Below are 17735 nucleotides of genomic sequence, written 5' to 3'. Positions count from 1 at the left end.
TATTATATAGTGATAGGAACCTCCTTAAGTTCTATCAAAGGAAGCAAGACAAGAAGACCCAACAGGGCCACAACCATGGTCGAACAACTTTAACTTGGTATTCATTAAGCTGATGAAGGAGTTTTGAGTGACTCTCATGCCCTATATTAAGGTGAGAAGGTGCATCAGAATAATAAAGAATTCACTTGCTGCTTTAGAGGCATATAAAGGGAAGATCTTGTCCTAACATTACTAAGTGAATTAATCCTTCTATTCCATCGATATTTGGAGAGACTAGATCTAATTTGTTAAGATTATATATGCAGCCTAAGCGATCCTAGAAGACCTCTGTTAAAGATATTCATTCAAGTTCATGATAGATCCTATTAGGATCATATCATATTTACGAGATAGTTATACTTGGCATAATACTAAAACAAAATAGACCAAAAAAAGGGATAATAATATGAGTAGAATTTTTAACAAAGGAAATATCTTTGTATAATGCATACGTGATAGGAGGGGGATAAGGGTGAATAAAATAATTATTTATATTCTTATAACAAATATAGAGATGCAGATAGATAGATGAAGATACATATTTTACGTTTTGTAAGATACAGGAACAAACAAATCGAAAGATAAAGAAATGGGCTGTGACAGGAAAATAGGGTAATAACAGGTAACAAAGATAATTAGAAGGACAAAAGGGGTAGATTATCTTAACAGAATATAAATGAATGAATATTTTCAGATTTGGGTAGTTATTTAAGAAAAATATTAATTAAAGAAAATTCTTAAAGGCAAATCAGAAATTGAGAGTGTTGACGAATATTTGATGGCATACCTCAATGGCATTATATTCATTTGAATTTAATCCAATTTAACAAAGAACAAACCTCGAAACAATCTATTTTGACACCTTACACATGTGAAAAAATTGATAACTTGGTTGAGTTTATCATTGTTAATGCCCTATGGCGCATGGAAGGGTTGGCAAAGAGCGAAATGATTCATTTAATGTGCTGATTTTCATTCTTTTTTGTTTTTTCAGGTCTACATGGCTCCATGAGATTCGAAAAACAGGAATATCAGGATTTTGTTTCCATGGAATCTGGGGACACATGCCCACAAGTAATGTAATGTGTGGATTTGTATGCCAATTATTAACATAATGTTTCAAATAGGAGACCAATATAAAATTTCTAGTAATGAAATGTATAATCTTTAAAAAAAATTAGATGTATAATCTATAATTTGATATTTCCAAAGAGGAGAGAGAAAACATGAACAACTATAATTTCTCTAACTTCAAATGACAATAGATAACAATCCACAAGTTTCTGACAGAAGTTTCAAGGCTAGTTCCATATTTACCCGCATTTTTATATATTTTTTCTAGAATGTATAAATAGATGCCCATCTTTATAAAAATAGTACGCTTGGATTATCTTCCAAACTATGATTACTGAAGTGATTCACTCATTAAAAATCATCTTAGGCCCAGATTAAGAAATGCAAAAAAAAAAACACCACTCAACCCATTCAGCACAAGATATGAGGTCAGTGTCATCTCTGTCATATTTCCTTGGTAATCGCTAGTGATTTCCTAGGTTTTCACTACCACCAGCACCACATTTAGCTCTGCCACTCGTCGCTGCATTTGCGTCCCCATTTGTGTTGCCACCAAAGACAATAAAATCATCATCACTCGCCCCCATTCCATCGCTCATGGCATGTGTCTGCCAACGTTTCTATCAAAGTCGGTGATGCTTTCGCCTATTCTTCTCCACTCACATCCACCATCATCAGTCCTCATCAACGCTGGCGGAGCACTACATATGATATTTTATCTAGAATTTATTAGTTTTTACAATCATTAAATTTTATAAAATTAACAAAATTATTTAAAACATTTAAATAAATTAGATTAAATCGTACAATTATTTGCTACTTATTTAAGAATTATTTTGAATTAACTTTTGCTATTAGAGTTATTTAAATATTAAAAATTGCTAAAAATCAAAATAAAATTATAAATATGGTTCCATACACCATAAGGCAATATGGTTTAATTAACTATAATTTCTTATTCATAACCTTTGCTTGATGGTGCTCTTTGGTAGTGGCTGACTTGAGTGCTCTAGACTTGCTAACCTGTAGCTTGCTTGAATGCTGGTGTGCCTACCTGAATCAACGCCTGTTTGCTACGATTAGTAGCCAATTGTTTTCTTGCTCTATCACCTATGATGTTTTAATTGAATTTAACCATCAAAAATATGAAAAATAAAGTTGAGAGAAGAACTAAGTCCTAAAAACTGTCCCACCTCTTCAAATAACAAGCTGAAAGTATTGGGTATGTTAATGATTTAACATTCCAAATAAAATTCTAGTTTTAACAGAATAATTTCTCCTTAAAATGGAATAATGTGAACATATGACCTCAAAGTACCTTAAAATTGTGAATGAATGCATGGACCAATTAGAGTTCGATGTATTGCTACGAACTCACACTTCTCGACCACCAATGGGCCACACTACATCACCTAGTGATGTCGGACGTCGTCGATGGCGTCGTACGGTCAACACCGAATATGATTTTTCGGTGCCGATAGGGGATAATGTATCGGGTTATGGCGGTGTCGTCGTCTGATGATTACCCTAACGGGTATGTAACTACATGATGCTGAATGCCTTACGTGTCGTACATGTAGGCTCCAACTTGAGGGAGGTGCCGAACTCCAAGCTTGGACGAGAATCACCAAGCGGCGGCGACGGTGACCTCTCGAACCTCGTCGGAGCGACGAGGACGTCTATGGCCAAACAGATTCAATTCGTTGGGCTCGCACGTAACGGATGTACTCGCCCGTACCGGTAAGACACTCACAATCGTAGTTATCTCTCGTTTAGCCTCTCTCACCTACCTAGCCCGAGCACGATGGAGTTAGGATGAAAGAATATTGCAAGAGAATAATGAAACGAGCGACGGGAGAGGACAGCGTACCTCGTCGACGGGGCTCGTAGTGCTGGATCTTGACTTCGTTGGTGGCGTGTCGGAGCAGGTGGGGCGGAGAGGCACCGGAGTAGACACGGCGGCTCAACATGCAGCAGATGATTCCGGAGCTATACGTAAAGGGGGGTCCGAGGGAGGAACGATAGAAGTCAAATGGCAGCAGCGGGCGGCTCGAGCGTCAGGTCAGGTATGTCTGTCACGTCCAGAGAAGGACGAGCGCATCGATACCAGGAGGCGGGAGCGAGCAGCAGCGCGCAGTGCTGGGTTCGACACGCAGATCTAATGGGACGGGGGCGTTGCTCGAACGGGCACTAATCCGAACAGGTGGTGTGCGCAGACGGCCTTCCCTTTTACAATGGTCTGCGCATGCGGCTAAACCAGCAGTGATCGGTTGAGACACCGGAGGTAACTGCTCCAGGTTGCATCGGCTAGGGACGCTCGTGGGAAAATGCCCGGTCGACAGTCGTGAATACAGCTGCTGATTTTCCGAGCGGTTTTCTCTTTTTCTTTTTTTTTGGGCGTCAGAATACTCGCAGCAGAGCTCGCGGTGAGAAAATTACCGAGCCGGGTTCCCTTGGCGGAAAATTACCGAGCCGTCTCCTTGTCGGCGAGAGCAAACTTCCCTGGTGAAATTCCCGCTAGGGAGAATTACCGAGCAGCTCTTGAACCTCCTCACGGAGGACACCGTCGGGCCGGAAATTCACGCGCGTCCGTCGGCCGCGTGGTAAGGTTCTCGCCCATTTTTTTTCTGTTTTCCTCTTCTGCGCGTATCGTCCAGTTTGTCTTCAGTTCACTCTTCGATTTCCTTCTTCGATCGAGAGGGGAGACCAAGAAATTTGCAAGTAACTTCAAACTTTAGAAAATCCTGATCTGCGTTCTTAGGGGGCCCTCTCTTTCCTTATAAAGGGAGAAGAGATGGGCCCTAACATGGGCCATGAAGGGGGAGTCCATTAGGGGAGCCCTTATAAATGGGCTCCCCTCATTACAAACAAAATTAAAGACATAAAAACAAGGGGAGATGAGGGAATGGGGAAAGACAAGGGAGGGAGAGGCAAGGAGGAAGGGTCAACGGAAGGTCCCTCCCCTTGACGGTAAAACGGCGGACAGACGAACACGTCGCAAACGTGACAAAACACGACAGTGAGAAGGAGAAAAGACATAGCACGCGAGAGAGAGATGAGAAAACGAAAAGGATAACTGAGCAGACTCACCTAGTCTTCAATGTCGAGGGCGTGCGGCGCGGATGACGTCGATGAAGACTTTTGATGGCGTGCGCCATCACCTAGGGAATGGGTTGGCCCCCATGTCGCTGCACTACCTAGTTGGAGCGCTTGCATAGAGTGGCAGCCATGTCAGTTTCTCTTGTGAGTCCACACGTATGTTTGTTTCTTCTTTTTGGTCCGCACAATATATTTCAAATTATCGATAAATAATCCAATTTATAAAATTCATATTGCTTCATTTATAATGTGTTTTAAAGGAAATTTTCACCATTGGTTTCGAACAAAGACAGGATATGTCACCTGCGCAATCCAACCCTCCTTGAAGAAGAATAGTGATCTGTGCCACCTACCCCCAACACTCAATAATCCTATGGAACGAAAGATCTGCCTTGTGATCCCTAGGTTGCAGTATGTTTGCTCTTAAAATCCCACCTCCCATCGCAGACACCATTTCTAGGACTGATCGAAGCCACAACAGCACAGGTATCCCCATTTCGTAGAATGAGTTGAAAATCCAACTTCACATTCGGATTCATGTGCCTCCCGGAACCAAGGGAGTTCCCTTGCTCTTGCTGCATACCGTTAGCCAGCCTTGTAGGCCCAAAGAGATTAGGACGTCTCCCATGCTATGGTTCTTCATTGTCTAGGCACATTAGGTTAGAGAGCTGGGCCATAAAAGCTTTTCTTTATCCCAATAGGTGATGCCCCTTTGGCACACCACATAAAGGAATACAATACTACTTACATTACTGACTAACGTTGGATAATCATATTTGTTAGGTGTACTAAATACACTTCCATGAATAAGGAAAAATAAAGGTTCTGATTCTGATAAGAAGAATTCTGCTTTCATTTCTTTCAGAATGTCTGGAGCACTAATTTACTTACAGGTCCTCACCCTTAAAAGAACTGAAAGAAAAAAATCTTAGAAATCAGAACTTTTGATTTCTTGCATAAATTATCTAAATATGATCCTTTTTAAGCCCATGCCACCTGAAATAAATAAAAAACAAAAGGGTTGATTTCTGGGAATCAATGGGTTGACTTGAAAAGGCAAGCTAAGGAAACCTTTAAAGGTTGCATCGATTCCTCTAATCTTCTTATTTTTCCCTTTGCTTTTTTGTTCATCTACCTAATTAATGAAATAACTATACTCAATGAATATGGTTAATTTGAAATCCTTTGACCTTGAGAAATGTTTAACCGAAATAAATAATATAATTAAACTTCAAATAATTAAAATTTTGGAACATAATGAAATATCACGTCACTTCCCTCTGTGTCTCTCCCTTCACTCACCTTTCTCTCTTTCCCTGTAACTACATCCCTCCATCCATATTTCTCCATTTCACTCTCACTCTCTCACTCTACCAATTCCCTTTTACTCCTCCCTTTTACTCTTTCCCTCTCCTAATTCTCTCTCCTTGAATTTATGTTTCGTTCTTTCCTTTTCACTCTCTTCCTATACCCATCATTCTCTCATTCCATCTCCAAATTCTCTCTCTATGACCCTCTCAATCCTCTCTAAAGAAATACCCCTTTATCACTGATTTTCTATCATAAAATCATACATATATATATAAATACCTAATCGACTTCAATCGGGCATTATGTAGAACCCCCGAGCGGTATTTGACAACAGACCCTCCTTATCCTTGATTCTCTTTTATAAAATCAATATAACATGCATAAAAAGTCATATAAAAAATCTATTAATATATATTACTCTTATTCACCTATTATTCTATCTACTTAGTACTACTTATTTCTTCTAATACTTACTATCTTTAGTGTTATTATTATTGCTTATTAACTAAGAGCTCAATCATTAAAAATATCTCGAAAGACCAGTCCCTGTGGATGCAACCTTATTCTGCCCTTTACATTTCTGAGTAAGTTTAAAAATTTTAAATTTTATTTCATCGAGGTGAAAACAATACGAAAAATTTAGCACCCGGTTTTTGCCTTCCTCAATTACTAAATTGGAGAAAGTAAAGAGAAGAAGAGGGGCTATGAGATAATATGTAGTAATAAGTGAGACAAGAAAATAGGAAGAGATAAATATTAGATACTATTTTGATTACTTTTATGGGTAACATTTTCATAAATATAAGAGTGAGTTTGGATGTGTGATGTTTGTGAAGGGAGTTAGTTAGTAGGAGTATTTGATTAAGTAAAATGTTAGATGAAGAAGAAAGGGTATGAAAATATTAATGATAATAAGAACGATAATATTAAAATATGTCTACATTAATTGGGTGAGGTGACTATAGATATATAGATAAGCATAAAAATTAAGGAGATAAGATGAAAATTATTATTATCTAGTTTTAGAAAATTTTAAGAATTCAGGTCAAAAGAGAGAAAATAAGAGAAGATAGAAGGGATTAGTAGAAGGGCTTGAAAAGTAAGTATTTCTGTTATTTTATTGGAAGTAGTTAATTATAGTAAAATATGTCTTATACAAGAATATATATCTACATAAGTATTCTGAAATAATTTGGTATCAGATAAAGTCGATAAATTTCTCAATAAACAATATGTGGTCGATAGAATGCCTTGATGAGGCCGATCGATGAGATCTTTGTGAAATCCAACTCAATATGTGATTCAATCAGAACTAGTTTACTCTAACATTTTCTCATATGCATTATCATCCAGATCATGTCAAGGGGAGGTAACGGATCTACCTTGTTTCAAGCAAGCAGGGATAGAGCGTCGATTGCAACCCCCTAACTTTGGTATGTGTCCCTACTTAGTTTTCCTCTATGTGTGTGGATATCTCGGTCTTACTCTACTCTCCATCTTGTCGTCCTGAGAAATTTGAGCTGTTGGAAAACTATCACACCCCTCGTCTTGCTCGCCACGCCCCTGGAAGGCTCTCCCACCGTTGTTGCAACTCCTGCAATGAGAGGTGACCCTTGGGCTCCCAAAACTTCATTTTAAAGGGTCAAAAGAAGTTTTATCAATCTCCCATCAACTAGACCTGATCCAACTACTCTCCTAGAGGCATTAAATCAGTCTACAGTCTCCCCATTACCAGCCTCTGCCGATCGACCAACCAGAGCGACACCTGGGGGTGAAGAAGGATGGGTTTACCCCTCGTCGTTCAAATCTCCCGTAGATGGGTCCAACAGCTGCGGTTAGTCTCAGCCATGGACCCCTTCACTAACTGTTTACCCCTGTGTGCCCAGTCAACATCATCTCCATCAACTTTCCCCTCCCTAATTAGTCAATTGGGTAGCTCCATCATCTTCCTCAGCCATCGACGACCAATCAAAGCTTGCCAAATAATGTAAGATAACATGAGACATAAAATAGACCATCTGATGTCCTTAGAAAGAACGGATGGTTAAGATTGAAAGCCAACTTAAAAATTGGCCTGTTATGACCTGGGCTTCGGGCGGTTGGCTCCAAGACCAGTTATATTTGATTTGTAGTTTTCTAAAGATTGTGGCCCGTTGGATTGCAATCCCTCTTGTTGTTTATCATCTCGGCCTACAACAGCACTGAAGGAATCCATTAATAGGTTATCCCACATTAAAACTTTAAGAAATAGAACTCCTAAATAAATATTGGCTAGTAATTCAATTGAATTAGACACATTACCTCCCCTCTAATGCATTTGTACAGGCCATGCATATGTGCATATTGACTTTTTTAAATATGTGACTTCGGTGGGCTCCTCGTGCGGCCTTTCAAAGGCTCCTTGTGCAGCTTTTTATACAATGGCACTCGCGAGCTATTGGTCAGCTTGAGTGCTATACCCTTGCCAGCTTAAGACTGGCTTGAGCGCTGCCAGCTCCTCTCTTAGTTGCTGGTTCTTGGACTCTTTAAAACCATTTTTATTTTATTTTATTTTATTTTTATTGAATTTCTGCCCAAAAATGCACAATACCCAAATTGCGCAAGAATTAAGTCTGTTGAAGAATTAAGTGCTTTAGAGAATGAGTTCATCAAAATGTGCATATATTTTTGAAAGTATTCTGGATGTGAATGTATGCCATACAAAAATTATGAAGAAATTTCATTGAAAAGGGTGGTTTTTAGGTCATTTAGAATAATGTATGAAATGGGAATTTATACCAAAATAAAGATAAGATCAACAAAATGATACATGCTATGGCTCTAATATATGCACATTTTGATGGCCCAAAATAGGTTCATCAATGCCTTAATCAAAACATGACTGTCCATGCACAAGTTGGTGTCTCAAGTCAATGGACCACTTTCACAACCATGACATGAATCAACCTCATTGATGCTTAGGTGTAATACCACCACGGGATTCATAAGGGTTTTTTTAATGAACTCATTCTCTAAAGCACACCCACCATCTATTCATATTTTCTCCACACTAGTGGCCACAAGATCGACCATACTTATCGTATCAGGACAAAGTAGTGCTATTCTATCCAAATAACTCAATGCATGTTGTGAGTTTCCACCGAATATGAATATTTAGCTTACATGCTTGAAGACTTGTGATCTCTACATTATGATATCATCATAATTCACTAAGTTATTTTGTGTATTCTGGAACCTCATGACAAATATCACACAAGAATAATAATGAATAAATATTCATTTCAATGAACTTAAATGAAACATGATAGTGTAATTTACTAGACAGCCACGTACCATCTATCTAGTAGAAGTGATAAGGATATCGAGTTGGATGGATGGGTAAGGAATGTTAAGAGAGATAAGGTTTGGTAAGATAGGCCAGTTTAATTTTATAGAATAGGGTTTTGTTTTTGACCCAAGATATCGACAAAAAATGTTCAGGGATGAGACTAATGATGATGTGGAAGCTTAAATTTTGTAAATGGAAATTAGGCATCACCAGATATATGCATAAAGTGTTTTACGATATCCCAAATATAAAGGAATGTACCGAAATTTTTTTCATTTTTTAGAGTTCTGTGACAGGTGTGTCACATCATATGCATGTAGACTAAGATAGTACTAGCAGCCAGATGTCCTAAGAATAGAGGTATGTGCATTGGCTTTAAATATCACCAAGGAGGGAGACTTATCATGGAGTAGAGGAAAGACTTACCTTTGCTTGAAATTATTACATTTTGATTTTTTTATTAGTAGAGGTATAAACTGTGTACCTCTTGAAAATTGTGTACCTATACACTATGATATTATTATTATTAAGACCTTTATCCAATTGTGTACCTATACACTCCTTGGCATAAGAATGGAGTGGTCCTGGTTGGTAGCCCACACGGTAGCCTAGGATGCTGTCAAAGATATCTTAATAAGAGGGCCAAGATATATACTGACCAATGCTCTTTCATCTTTTCCATAAGGAACTAACCTATGTACACCTTTAAGCTGCAAGATGGGACCAACCAAGATTAATGAATGAAACAAAGAGGAAGGATCAACACTCAATGGGCTGCGATCTTAAAGAAACAAGAAGAAAATTGGAACACACTTCAAGATGACCTGGCCTAAAGCGCCCATCATTATGAACCACTGTTGAAGCAAAAATTATAATCTCAAAGTTTTGATAAATATCAGTTGACGAGATCTAGTCCCCTAACCTTATTACTTTTGTATTTTTCTCAGGATGGCATTTCAACAGTGACTGATCAGGAGGCAGAGTCCAGCATTTTGAAGTGGTGATAAGCCGTAAATTCTTGAAAACGCTGAGGGTCTAGCAGTTGGTAAAAGGGTCCATGGCTCTAAGTTAATTGCTGCCATTCTAACGGCCCTTCACAATGATTGATCAGCAAAAGGTGGGGCCATCAATCTCTACCTTCAATCATCCTTATTATAATTTCTTTTTACTTAAATTGGATCAAATTTAAATGAATCAAATTTTATATAGGATTAACAAACATAATGGCATTGAGGCCTCCCATCAAATACTTGTTGGCCCTTTCAATTTCTTGTTTTCATATAATATTTTTTCTTCAATTTTACAAAAAGGCTGTCTTAAATAACAATCATATCTCCAAACCTTTCTTCATTCTCTTTTTCTCAAGATAATCATATCTGTTAATACCCTATTATTCGTGTCACCGGCCATTTCTTTCTCTATCTATTTGTCTGTTCCTATATCTTACTAAATGTTAAATATATCTCTTCATCTATCTATCTATCTGCACTTTTACCCTTATTATGATAATATAAATAATTATTTTATTCACACATAAACATATCCTATCACAAATGCATTATACGAAGATATTTCCTCGGTCAAAAATTATACTCCTAATATTTTTATCCCTCTGTTTTGTCTATCTTTTTTTTCAGTATTATGTCAAGTATGACTATCTCATAAATTTATAGTATGATCCTCTTAGAGTCTATTACAAACTTTACGAGATACCAAGGGGTCTGCTAAGATCGTACAGGCCACATATATAATCTTGACAGAATAGATCTAGTCTCTCAGAATATGAATGGAATAGAAGGATTGAATTGCCTAACAATGTCAAAACAATAACTCCACTTCATATGCCTCGAAAGTTGCAATTGAATTCTCGATTATTCTGAGCCACCTTCTCTCCGTAATATAGGGCTCGAGATTTGGTCAAAGGTTCCTATCAATATATAATATAATTATTCATAGTATTATACTTGCATCTTTTTTATCTTTATCACGACGACATATAGATCACAAACCTTAATTGTCTTGCTAGGCCGTCTCTTGAACGGGTCTAGACTGTTTGCGACCGAATTTCGTGTCGATGAAACAATATTTAGTTCCAAGTTAGAATGGGACTTGGACAGGGGCATAAACTCAGACGACGGAGAGAAAGCAAAATGATTGAGCACCATAAAAAAAGTGCAAGATACAAAGGAAAATCGAGAAGATGTGAACAAGAGAAGGAACACAAAAAAAGACAACGAAGATATGGGGAGTTGTATCAAGGACTACGACAGAACTTTGACGGGTATGGATAGAAAGAAGATACAAGAAAGAAAGGAAACCGAAACCTTGATGGAGGTGGAAGTGAAAGACGGAGAGAGAGAGAGAGAGAGAGAGAGAGAGAGACAGACAGACAGACAGACAGACAGACAGACAGACAGAAAGAGAGAGAGAGATCAAGGAAAAGAGAGGCGGATTGAGAGAGATACAGAGAGAGATCGAGAAAAATAGAGAGAGACGGATTGAGAGATATACAGAGAGAGATTGGGAAAAAGAGAGGAGACGGATTGAGAGATATACAGAGAGAGATCGAGAAAAAGAGAAACGGATTGAGAGAGATGGAGAAAAAGAGAGAAAGGGTGCGGGCGAGAGATAGAGAAAGAGAGAGAAAGGGTGCGGGCGAGAGATAGAGAAAGAGAGAGAAAGGGTGCGAGCAAGAGATAGAGACAGAGAGAAAGCAAGGGAGCGAGCAAGAGATAGAGATAGAGAGAGAGCAAGGGAACGAGCAAGAAATAGAGATAGAGAGAGAGAGAGAAAGAAAGGGAGCGAGCAGGAGATAGAGATAGATAGAGAGAGAGAAAGGGAGCGAGGAAGAGATAGGGATAGATAGAGAGAGGGAAAGGGAGCGAGGAAGAGATAAGGATAGAGAGAGAGAGAGAGGGAGCGAGCAAGAGATAGAGATAGACAGAGAGCAAGGGAGCGAGCAAGAGATAGAGATAGAGATAGAGAGAGAACAAGGGAGCGAGAAAGAGATAGAGATAGAGAGAGAGCAAGGGAGCGAGCAAGAGATAGAGATAGAGAGAGAGCAAGGGAGCGAGCAAGAGATAGAGATAGAGAGAGAGATAGGGATAGAGAGAGAAAGAAACTAAGAGCAAGAAGATAGGGTCAGGGAGAGAGCGAAACGAAAAACGAGAAGAGAGAGACGTATACGTGGATGGAAAGAATGATCTTCCCAATCAAACCTCCCCCTTCAGCACGGCCTGCTCAATAGTGTAGACGATGCTCCGGAGAAGGGTAGTCAGGAACCATTCGGTAGCCGCCTTCGCAAACACCCCAAAAGAGTCAGCCGAGAAGGACCACACGACGCGGCATCCCTCCACTCCATCTTCTCCGTAAACTTTCACGTTGGCAATGTACCCGCGAAGCCCTATATTGCTCTCGGCGATATCGTAGCTGAAGGTCTTCTGGGCGTGATCAATGGCCAGAAGCGTCTCCTTCATGTGCATGACGAGTCCTTCTCCGCCGGCAGCGCCTCCGGGAGGAGGGACTGGCTTCGTCACGCAGTACCTCACGCAGCCGGGCTCGCCGGGGACGCCCTCGACGATAGTGCATGACTCTACGATAGAGGACACCTTGTCAAGAATAGAGAAATCGAAAAACTTCCACGCTTGCTCTGCCGTCGCACCCTTTACCTCTGCCTCTACCGACCCGCCTTCTCTTTCTTCTCCCATATTCTGCTTGCCCTCTGTACTCTGTAGCTACCCACGCTGCGCAGAGGGAGGGAGAACTGTTTATGTAGATACCGTATGGGAGGAGTGAGACAGCTCTTAAACTGGCTTTGGGTTATAGAAGGGAGCTAGAATACACTGGAAAAGATTTGACTGGGAGAGAAATTAAGAGACGAAAGGCGAGATAATTGGAACGTAGGTCGTAGGAGTCGGCAAGAAGATGAAGACAGTCAACTTTGGGGGCGACGGGAGGATGCAGAAAGAGAGAAAAAATCTGGTTGGACTAGGGAACATTGTGGAAGTCGTAGAAGTCGGCAAGATGATGAAGACAGTCAACATTGGGGGAGAGAGAGAGAGAAGAAAAAATCAGGTTAGACTGGGGAAGGGAGGAACTGTAGGCAGATATTTTTGAGATGGGTATGTTGAGTTGTCATTTCCTATAATAACCACAATTTGTATTATTGGTGCTAAATTTAATCCCTGAAATAAGCGATTCATTTATGACAATTTTAGGATGAAGATAGTACATTCTATTGCAGGAATTAATTATTATGTGTTATAAGATAAAGTTTTCCTAAAGATATGATTGTATAATTTAGAATGGGCTAAAGAGGATAAAAGTTATCCTCTTGCTTAGAAAAGGGACCAGTGCTTGTATCGCGAGTAATGTTTTTTCTCTTTGAGAGTTCCTATTACTCAGAAGACTAAGGTGACTACTTGTTCTATCTGTAGTCCCAAAATTCAAAGATACAGTTGCTCGATGGAATAATGTGAGCATGCCAAGTAACAACAATGAAACAACTGAGTTCTCATTAATCGTTATGTCGACTCTGCACACATGGAAAATATTATAGGAGGACGCATCCTCAGAAAAATAATGAATAGATTAATGCACAGGAGGACGTATCCTCAGCAGAGTTTGGAGATTAACTGTTACGTGTATAGGATAAGTCTTTGAAAAAAATAATGAATGGGATAATTTAAAATGGACTAAAGAGGATAATCCTCCAGCCTTTAAACAACGACCTGTCGTTGTATCACAAGTGATATTTTTTATTTGACAGTTCCCATTACTCCCAAGACCAAGGTGACAACTGGCTCTGCCTATAGCCCCAACATTCAAAAATATAGTTGCCCGAGGGAATAATGTTTGCATATCAAGTAATAACAATATTGAAACAAGTGAATTCTCATTCAAGTTGATGTAAATCTAGCAAGTGGAGAAACAGCGTAGGATATCCTCAAAATGTCCTATACTTATGCAAACCTTGATTGCTTGCGCATGAAAGATACCTATTATAAGGCTTGAGCATCTCATTCTGAACCCACTCTCTACAAAGTATGATCAGTTCAAGATTATGCACAGTATTCCACGTGACATTCTAATAATATATGATACCATCTTACTCTTCATCGCAGAGGAAAATATTCTAAGTTAATAACAAAATGAGAAGGTGAGTTTGCCTACAAATTGAGAGGGAAAGGTAAACAAGAGGTCAAATTAAATTTTTAGTTCCAGGTGGGCCTTGTTTTGAGGCTCAATAGAATAAGCAAGATAAATTCCTAATTTTATGTTCCGTTACTTTAGAAAACACTGCCAAAAATATTTTGATTGACATGTAAATAAAGGTAATCTGATTTCTCGATTTTGTTCTAAAGATAATCCTATATATGTACATTCAGACATGTGGTGGATATATTTTGGTGCTACTCTTCACAACAGCTTACTTATTGATGGTTTCCTCAGAGGTTGTATTTTGAGTGATGTAGAAATTTACTTCTAGATGGGAGACATAATGGATGTAAGTAAAGACTAACCAATACATAGATTTAAATGACACTTTTTTGTACTATCTTTTAGATGGAACTTGGTTTCTATTTCCACTTTAGACAAATTGTTATATCTGTCTTTTTTAAAATGGTAAATGTACTGTATTTATGAATCGAATTGGATTGGCACATGATCATTAGCTCACGATATCAACTTCTACAACTTTGATGTAATCTCCTCATCAAAGAGAATCATGGAAACATTTCTAGAGGGTGCAAAGAGCAAGTTTAGTAACATGAATTCTTGTAAATTATTTTTGTGTTCTAAGAGCACGATTGAGTATCTGAAATAATAATCTATGTAGCATAATGGAATCAAATCATAATTAAGTTATTAGCATAAAGGATGATCATAAAATCTTGCGTCAAATATTCCACTTCACTTTGTTTTGTTTAAGTATACCTTTAAGCTGTTCACCTTTCTGGCATCCACATGTATCCATGAAATCACTAAGAAGAGGGATCTTCTCTTCAACCTCCTTAACTCTCATTGAATATCTGGTTGGTCTTCTTGCCATCCAGTGACACTAGAAGAAGGATATAGACATTTGAGAAGTAGTGACAAAAGGAGTGCATGAGCATAGCTTTAGTGAAAACATTAAATAAATCACCCATATACATGCTTCTTTTCTAAAGTTGCTTTTAATTTTAATTCTATCAACCAATATCTATTGATCTTATTGATGTGGCTCCCTAGATTATAAATCTAAATAATAAATCTATATAGTCAATCTAATGACCTGATAACACATTGATCAACCTAGTTGTTTAATTTTATTCGCAAGTAGAATAATTGATTAATTGACTAATTAATTAAATAATAGATTATTCCCAATTGATAGGATCCTGCATCAATGATGTTGTTATTTTAATTTTCCTAGAACCAAATAAATTTGATAAAAAATAGAAACTGACTCAAATGTATAATGGGAGCGAGGTCATCTCCACAAGGACTGGCTTTTAGAGGTGTATTTAATAATTGGGTTATGGTAATAATACTGAAGATAGTAAGTATAAGAAGGAATAAGTAGTAAGTAGAGGGAATATTAGCTGAATTAGATAACTAGATACGAGAGAATATCTGATGTTGTATATATATTTTTACAGATACAATAAATAATAAAGACGTTAGAGATGGAGTAAGAGTTGTGGGTAATGTTAGTAAATATAGTCGAAGAACTAGAGGAAATTAATAAGATATATAAAATATTAAACTACTGCTGATAGAACATAGGAGGTTATTTATTTAATTAAAAATAGTTGTATCATAGAAAGGAGATAGGGAATAAGAGGTTGTAGTAATAAGATAAAATATCTAGCTAATAGAGTGTTTCTGTCGACACCCTATAGGTGTTCAGCAGAATGCCTATACGAGCTATATATGTTTGAACAGAAGAACTTTATCAAAGGATGCAATTCTAACCAAATGTATGGAAACAAGAATGAAAACGAACTATCAACCCAAGGATGTTTAGGAGATCACTGTTAGCACCTTGATTTGGGCGGTTGAGGTTGGGAGCATTGATAACATCAAATTATATTGATAAAATTATGCTTTTATAATTCTTTTTTACCACATATTTTTAGATTTGTTCTACCATTATTCAGTATTTAAGGATAAAATTATAAATTTATGATTTATTTTCCTATGCTCAATTTTTATATATTTTATTGATTTTTTAGAGTAACCCCACTTGACTCTTTAGACACAAGTGGATTTCCCACATCTTCTTGGAGTTTTATTTGACTAACAGGACTTAGGTAAATAAAATGATGAATTTGAGATACAACTAGGAGGAAATTAGAAATACACAAGAAGCCCATTATAGAAGCCCATTCTTGAAGCCAATTCAAATCTCCTTGAAGATGGGGTCAACTAAAGGCAATATTTGTGGAACTAACCCACAGTTTGAATAAGAAAGGTCTATTTTCATAAATGAGAAGGAGGGCACGTGGGTCCATGATGTAACGTGACCTGCCGGGATCGAGTGGTTCGTTGATGTAACACGAATCACCGGGATTGATCGGCTCATGTTACACCACAACTGAAGACTATGAATTCACTAAAATGCTAGAGATTATGATGATGAAATTTTAAGAAACAACGACAAATACAAAGTAACGCGATGAACAAGTTCGACTATTAGCTAAATTGGCGAAGTTAGATTGAGCACAATCGACTTCCCAACGTCCCTTTGGACCAAGTTCGAACGCGTGAGACGAGGGATAGTTCGACTATCCAAGAACGTCCAATGTTCCCCGAAGAAACTAAGGCACTACCACAAGAAGAAACGTTCTATTTACTCTCTCTAAGGTTTTAGACGCATCTGACGGGGTCCTAACTCTCGAGGTGCAAACAAAACGAAATGAATATTGAAAGAAATAACGATCTGCGAGTAATGGGGAAAGTAGTCCTATGAACCTGATGGTCGGTCGAGAGGTCATCATGGAGCACAGAGACACGACGGGCACAGACGACACTAGTGGTGGTGGGCCTAAATCCCGGTTGAAGTGCACGTAAATAAGGCGCGCCAGGCACCGCTTGCAGAGGTGGCTCGAGGCAGGTTGCAGGCACCTACTGGGAGCGCATGTGCGGTGAGAGGTCAGGCGGCGCGGTGCTGGCGTGGGCGAGGGCGCGGCCGAGGACACGGCATGCTGGGGAAATGGCAGGCGCGGTGCGGCGTGTCCAGGCGCAAGCGTGGACGTGGGGCGCGGCCGAGTGCGGGGAGCGCTGAGGGTCGGCGGGCGTGGTTGCGTTGCAGCTGGGCGCAGGGCGCGGGCGAAGGGCCGTGGCCGCAGGCGTGGAGTGTTGAGGGATGACGGGCTCGGGCACGGTGTAACCGGGCGTGGGCGCAGCAGTGGGGCGCGGCGCTCTGAAAGACGGCGGGCACGGGCGCGATGTAGCTGGCGCAAGCGAGGGCGTGGGGGCGCGGATGAGGGCGCGGCGCACTGAGGGAAGGCAGGCACGGGGCGGTGTTGCCGGGCGTGGGCGCAGGCAAGGGGCGCGATAGGGGAGGCACCGCGCACTGAGAGATGGTGGGCGAGGGAGCGGTGCAGCCGGAATCACGTTCTTGAAAACTTCTTGAGCCGTAACTACCAAGAAGAAGGAGGGGGGGAATTCTTGGAAGAGGAAACTAGCACTATGAAGGGAAGGGAGTTCCCACGATGATACTTCGTGGATTGGAAACTACGCTTCCCACGATCTACGACGAGGTCGATCTCCAAAGAAACTATTCACTAAGATATGGCTAAGGCTAAAGAAGGGAAACAACACAATACTTGGATTTCTCACAATAGGCCTGATCATCCTCTTGGGCATGCTGTCCTTATATAGGGGTACGGCTGTGCCC

General features: G+C 39.5%; 1 protein-coding gene and 1 long non-coding RNA gene across 4 annotated transcripts; both read right to left on the bottom strand.

The window, feature by feature from the left end:
- Nucleotides 1–1464: 1464 nt before the first annotated feature.
- Nucleotides 1465–3858, bottom strand: LOC144709860 (uncharacterized). 3 transcript variants are annotated; one of them, XR_013583119.1, is made up of 4 exons: nt 2984–3858; nt 2688–2903; nt 2080–2223; nt 1465–1814 (listed from the first exon to the last, which is right to left on the bottom strand). It is a non-coding gene; the product is annotated as an uncharacterized LOC144709860 (long non-coding RNA). The 3 variants fall into 3 exon arrangements; XR_013583120.1 differs by having other exon boundaries at nt 2688–2899; XR_013583118.1 differs by lacking the exon at nt 2688–2903.
- A 7130-nt stretch (nt 3859–10988) lies between these two features.
- LOC144709045 (lachrymatory-factor synthase-like) lies at nt 10989–12697 on the bottom strand. The gene has a single exon (XM_078582452.1). It carries the CDS (start codon nt 12556–12558, stop codon nt 12064–12066), a length of 495 nt encoding a protein of 164 aa, XP_078438578.1. The 5' UTR covers nt 12559–12697; the 3' UTR covers nt 10989–12063.
- Between the last annotated feature and the right edge of the window lie 5038 nt (nt 12698–17735).

The sequence above is a fragment of the Wolffia australiana genome, chromosome 11, assembly GCF_029677425.1.
Source record: "Wolffia australiana isolate 7733 chromosome 11, ASM2967742v1".
NCBI lineage: Eukaryota > Viridiplantae > Streptophyta > Magnoliopsida > Alismatales > Araceae > Wolffia > Wolffia australiana.
The sequence above is the reverse complement of the archived record's forward strand: the minus strand, read 5'-3'. Positions and strand labels throughout refer to the sequence as shown.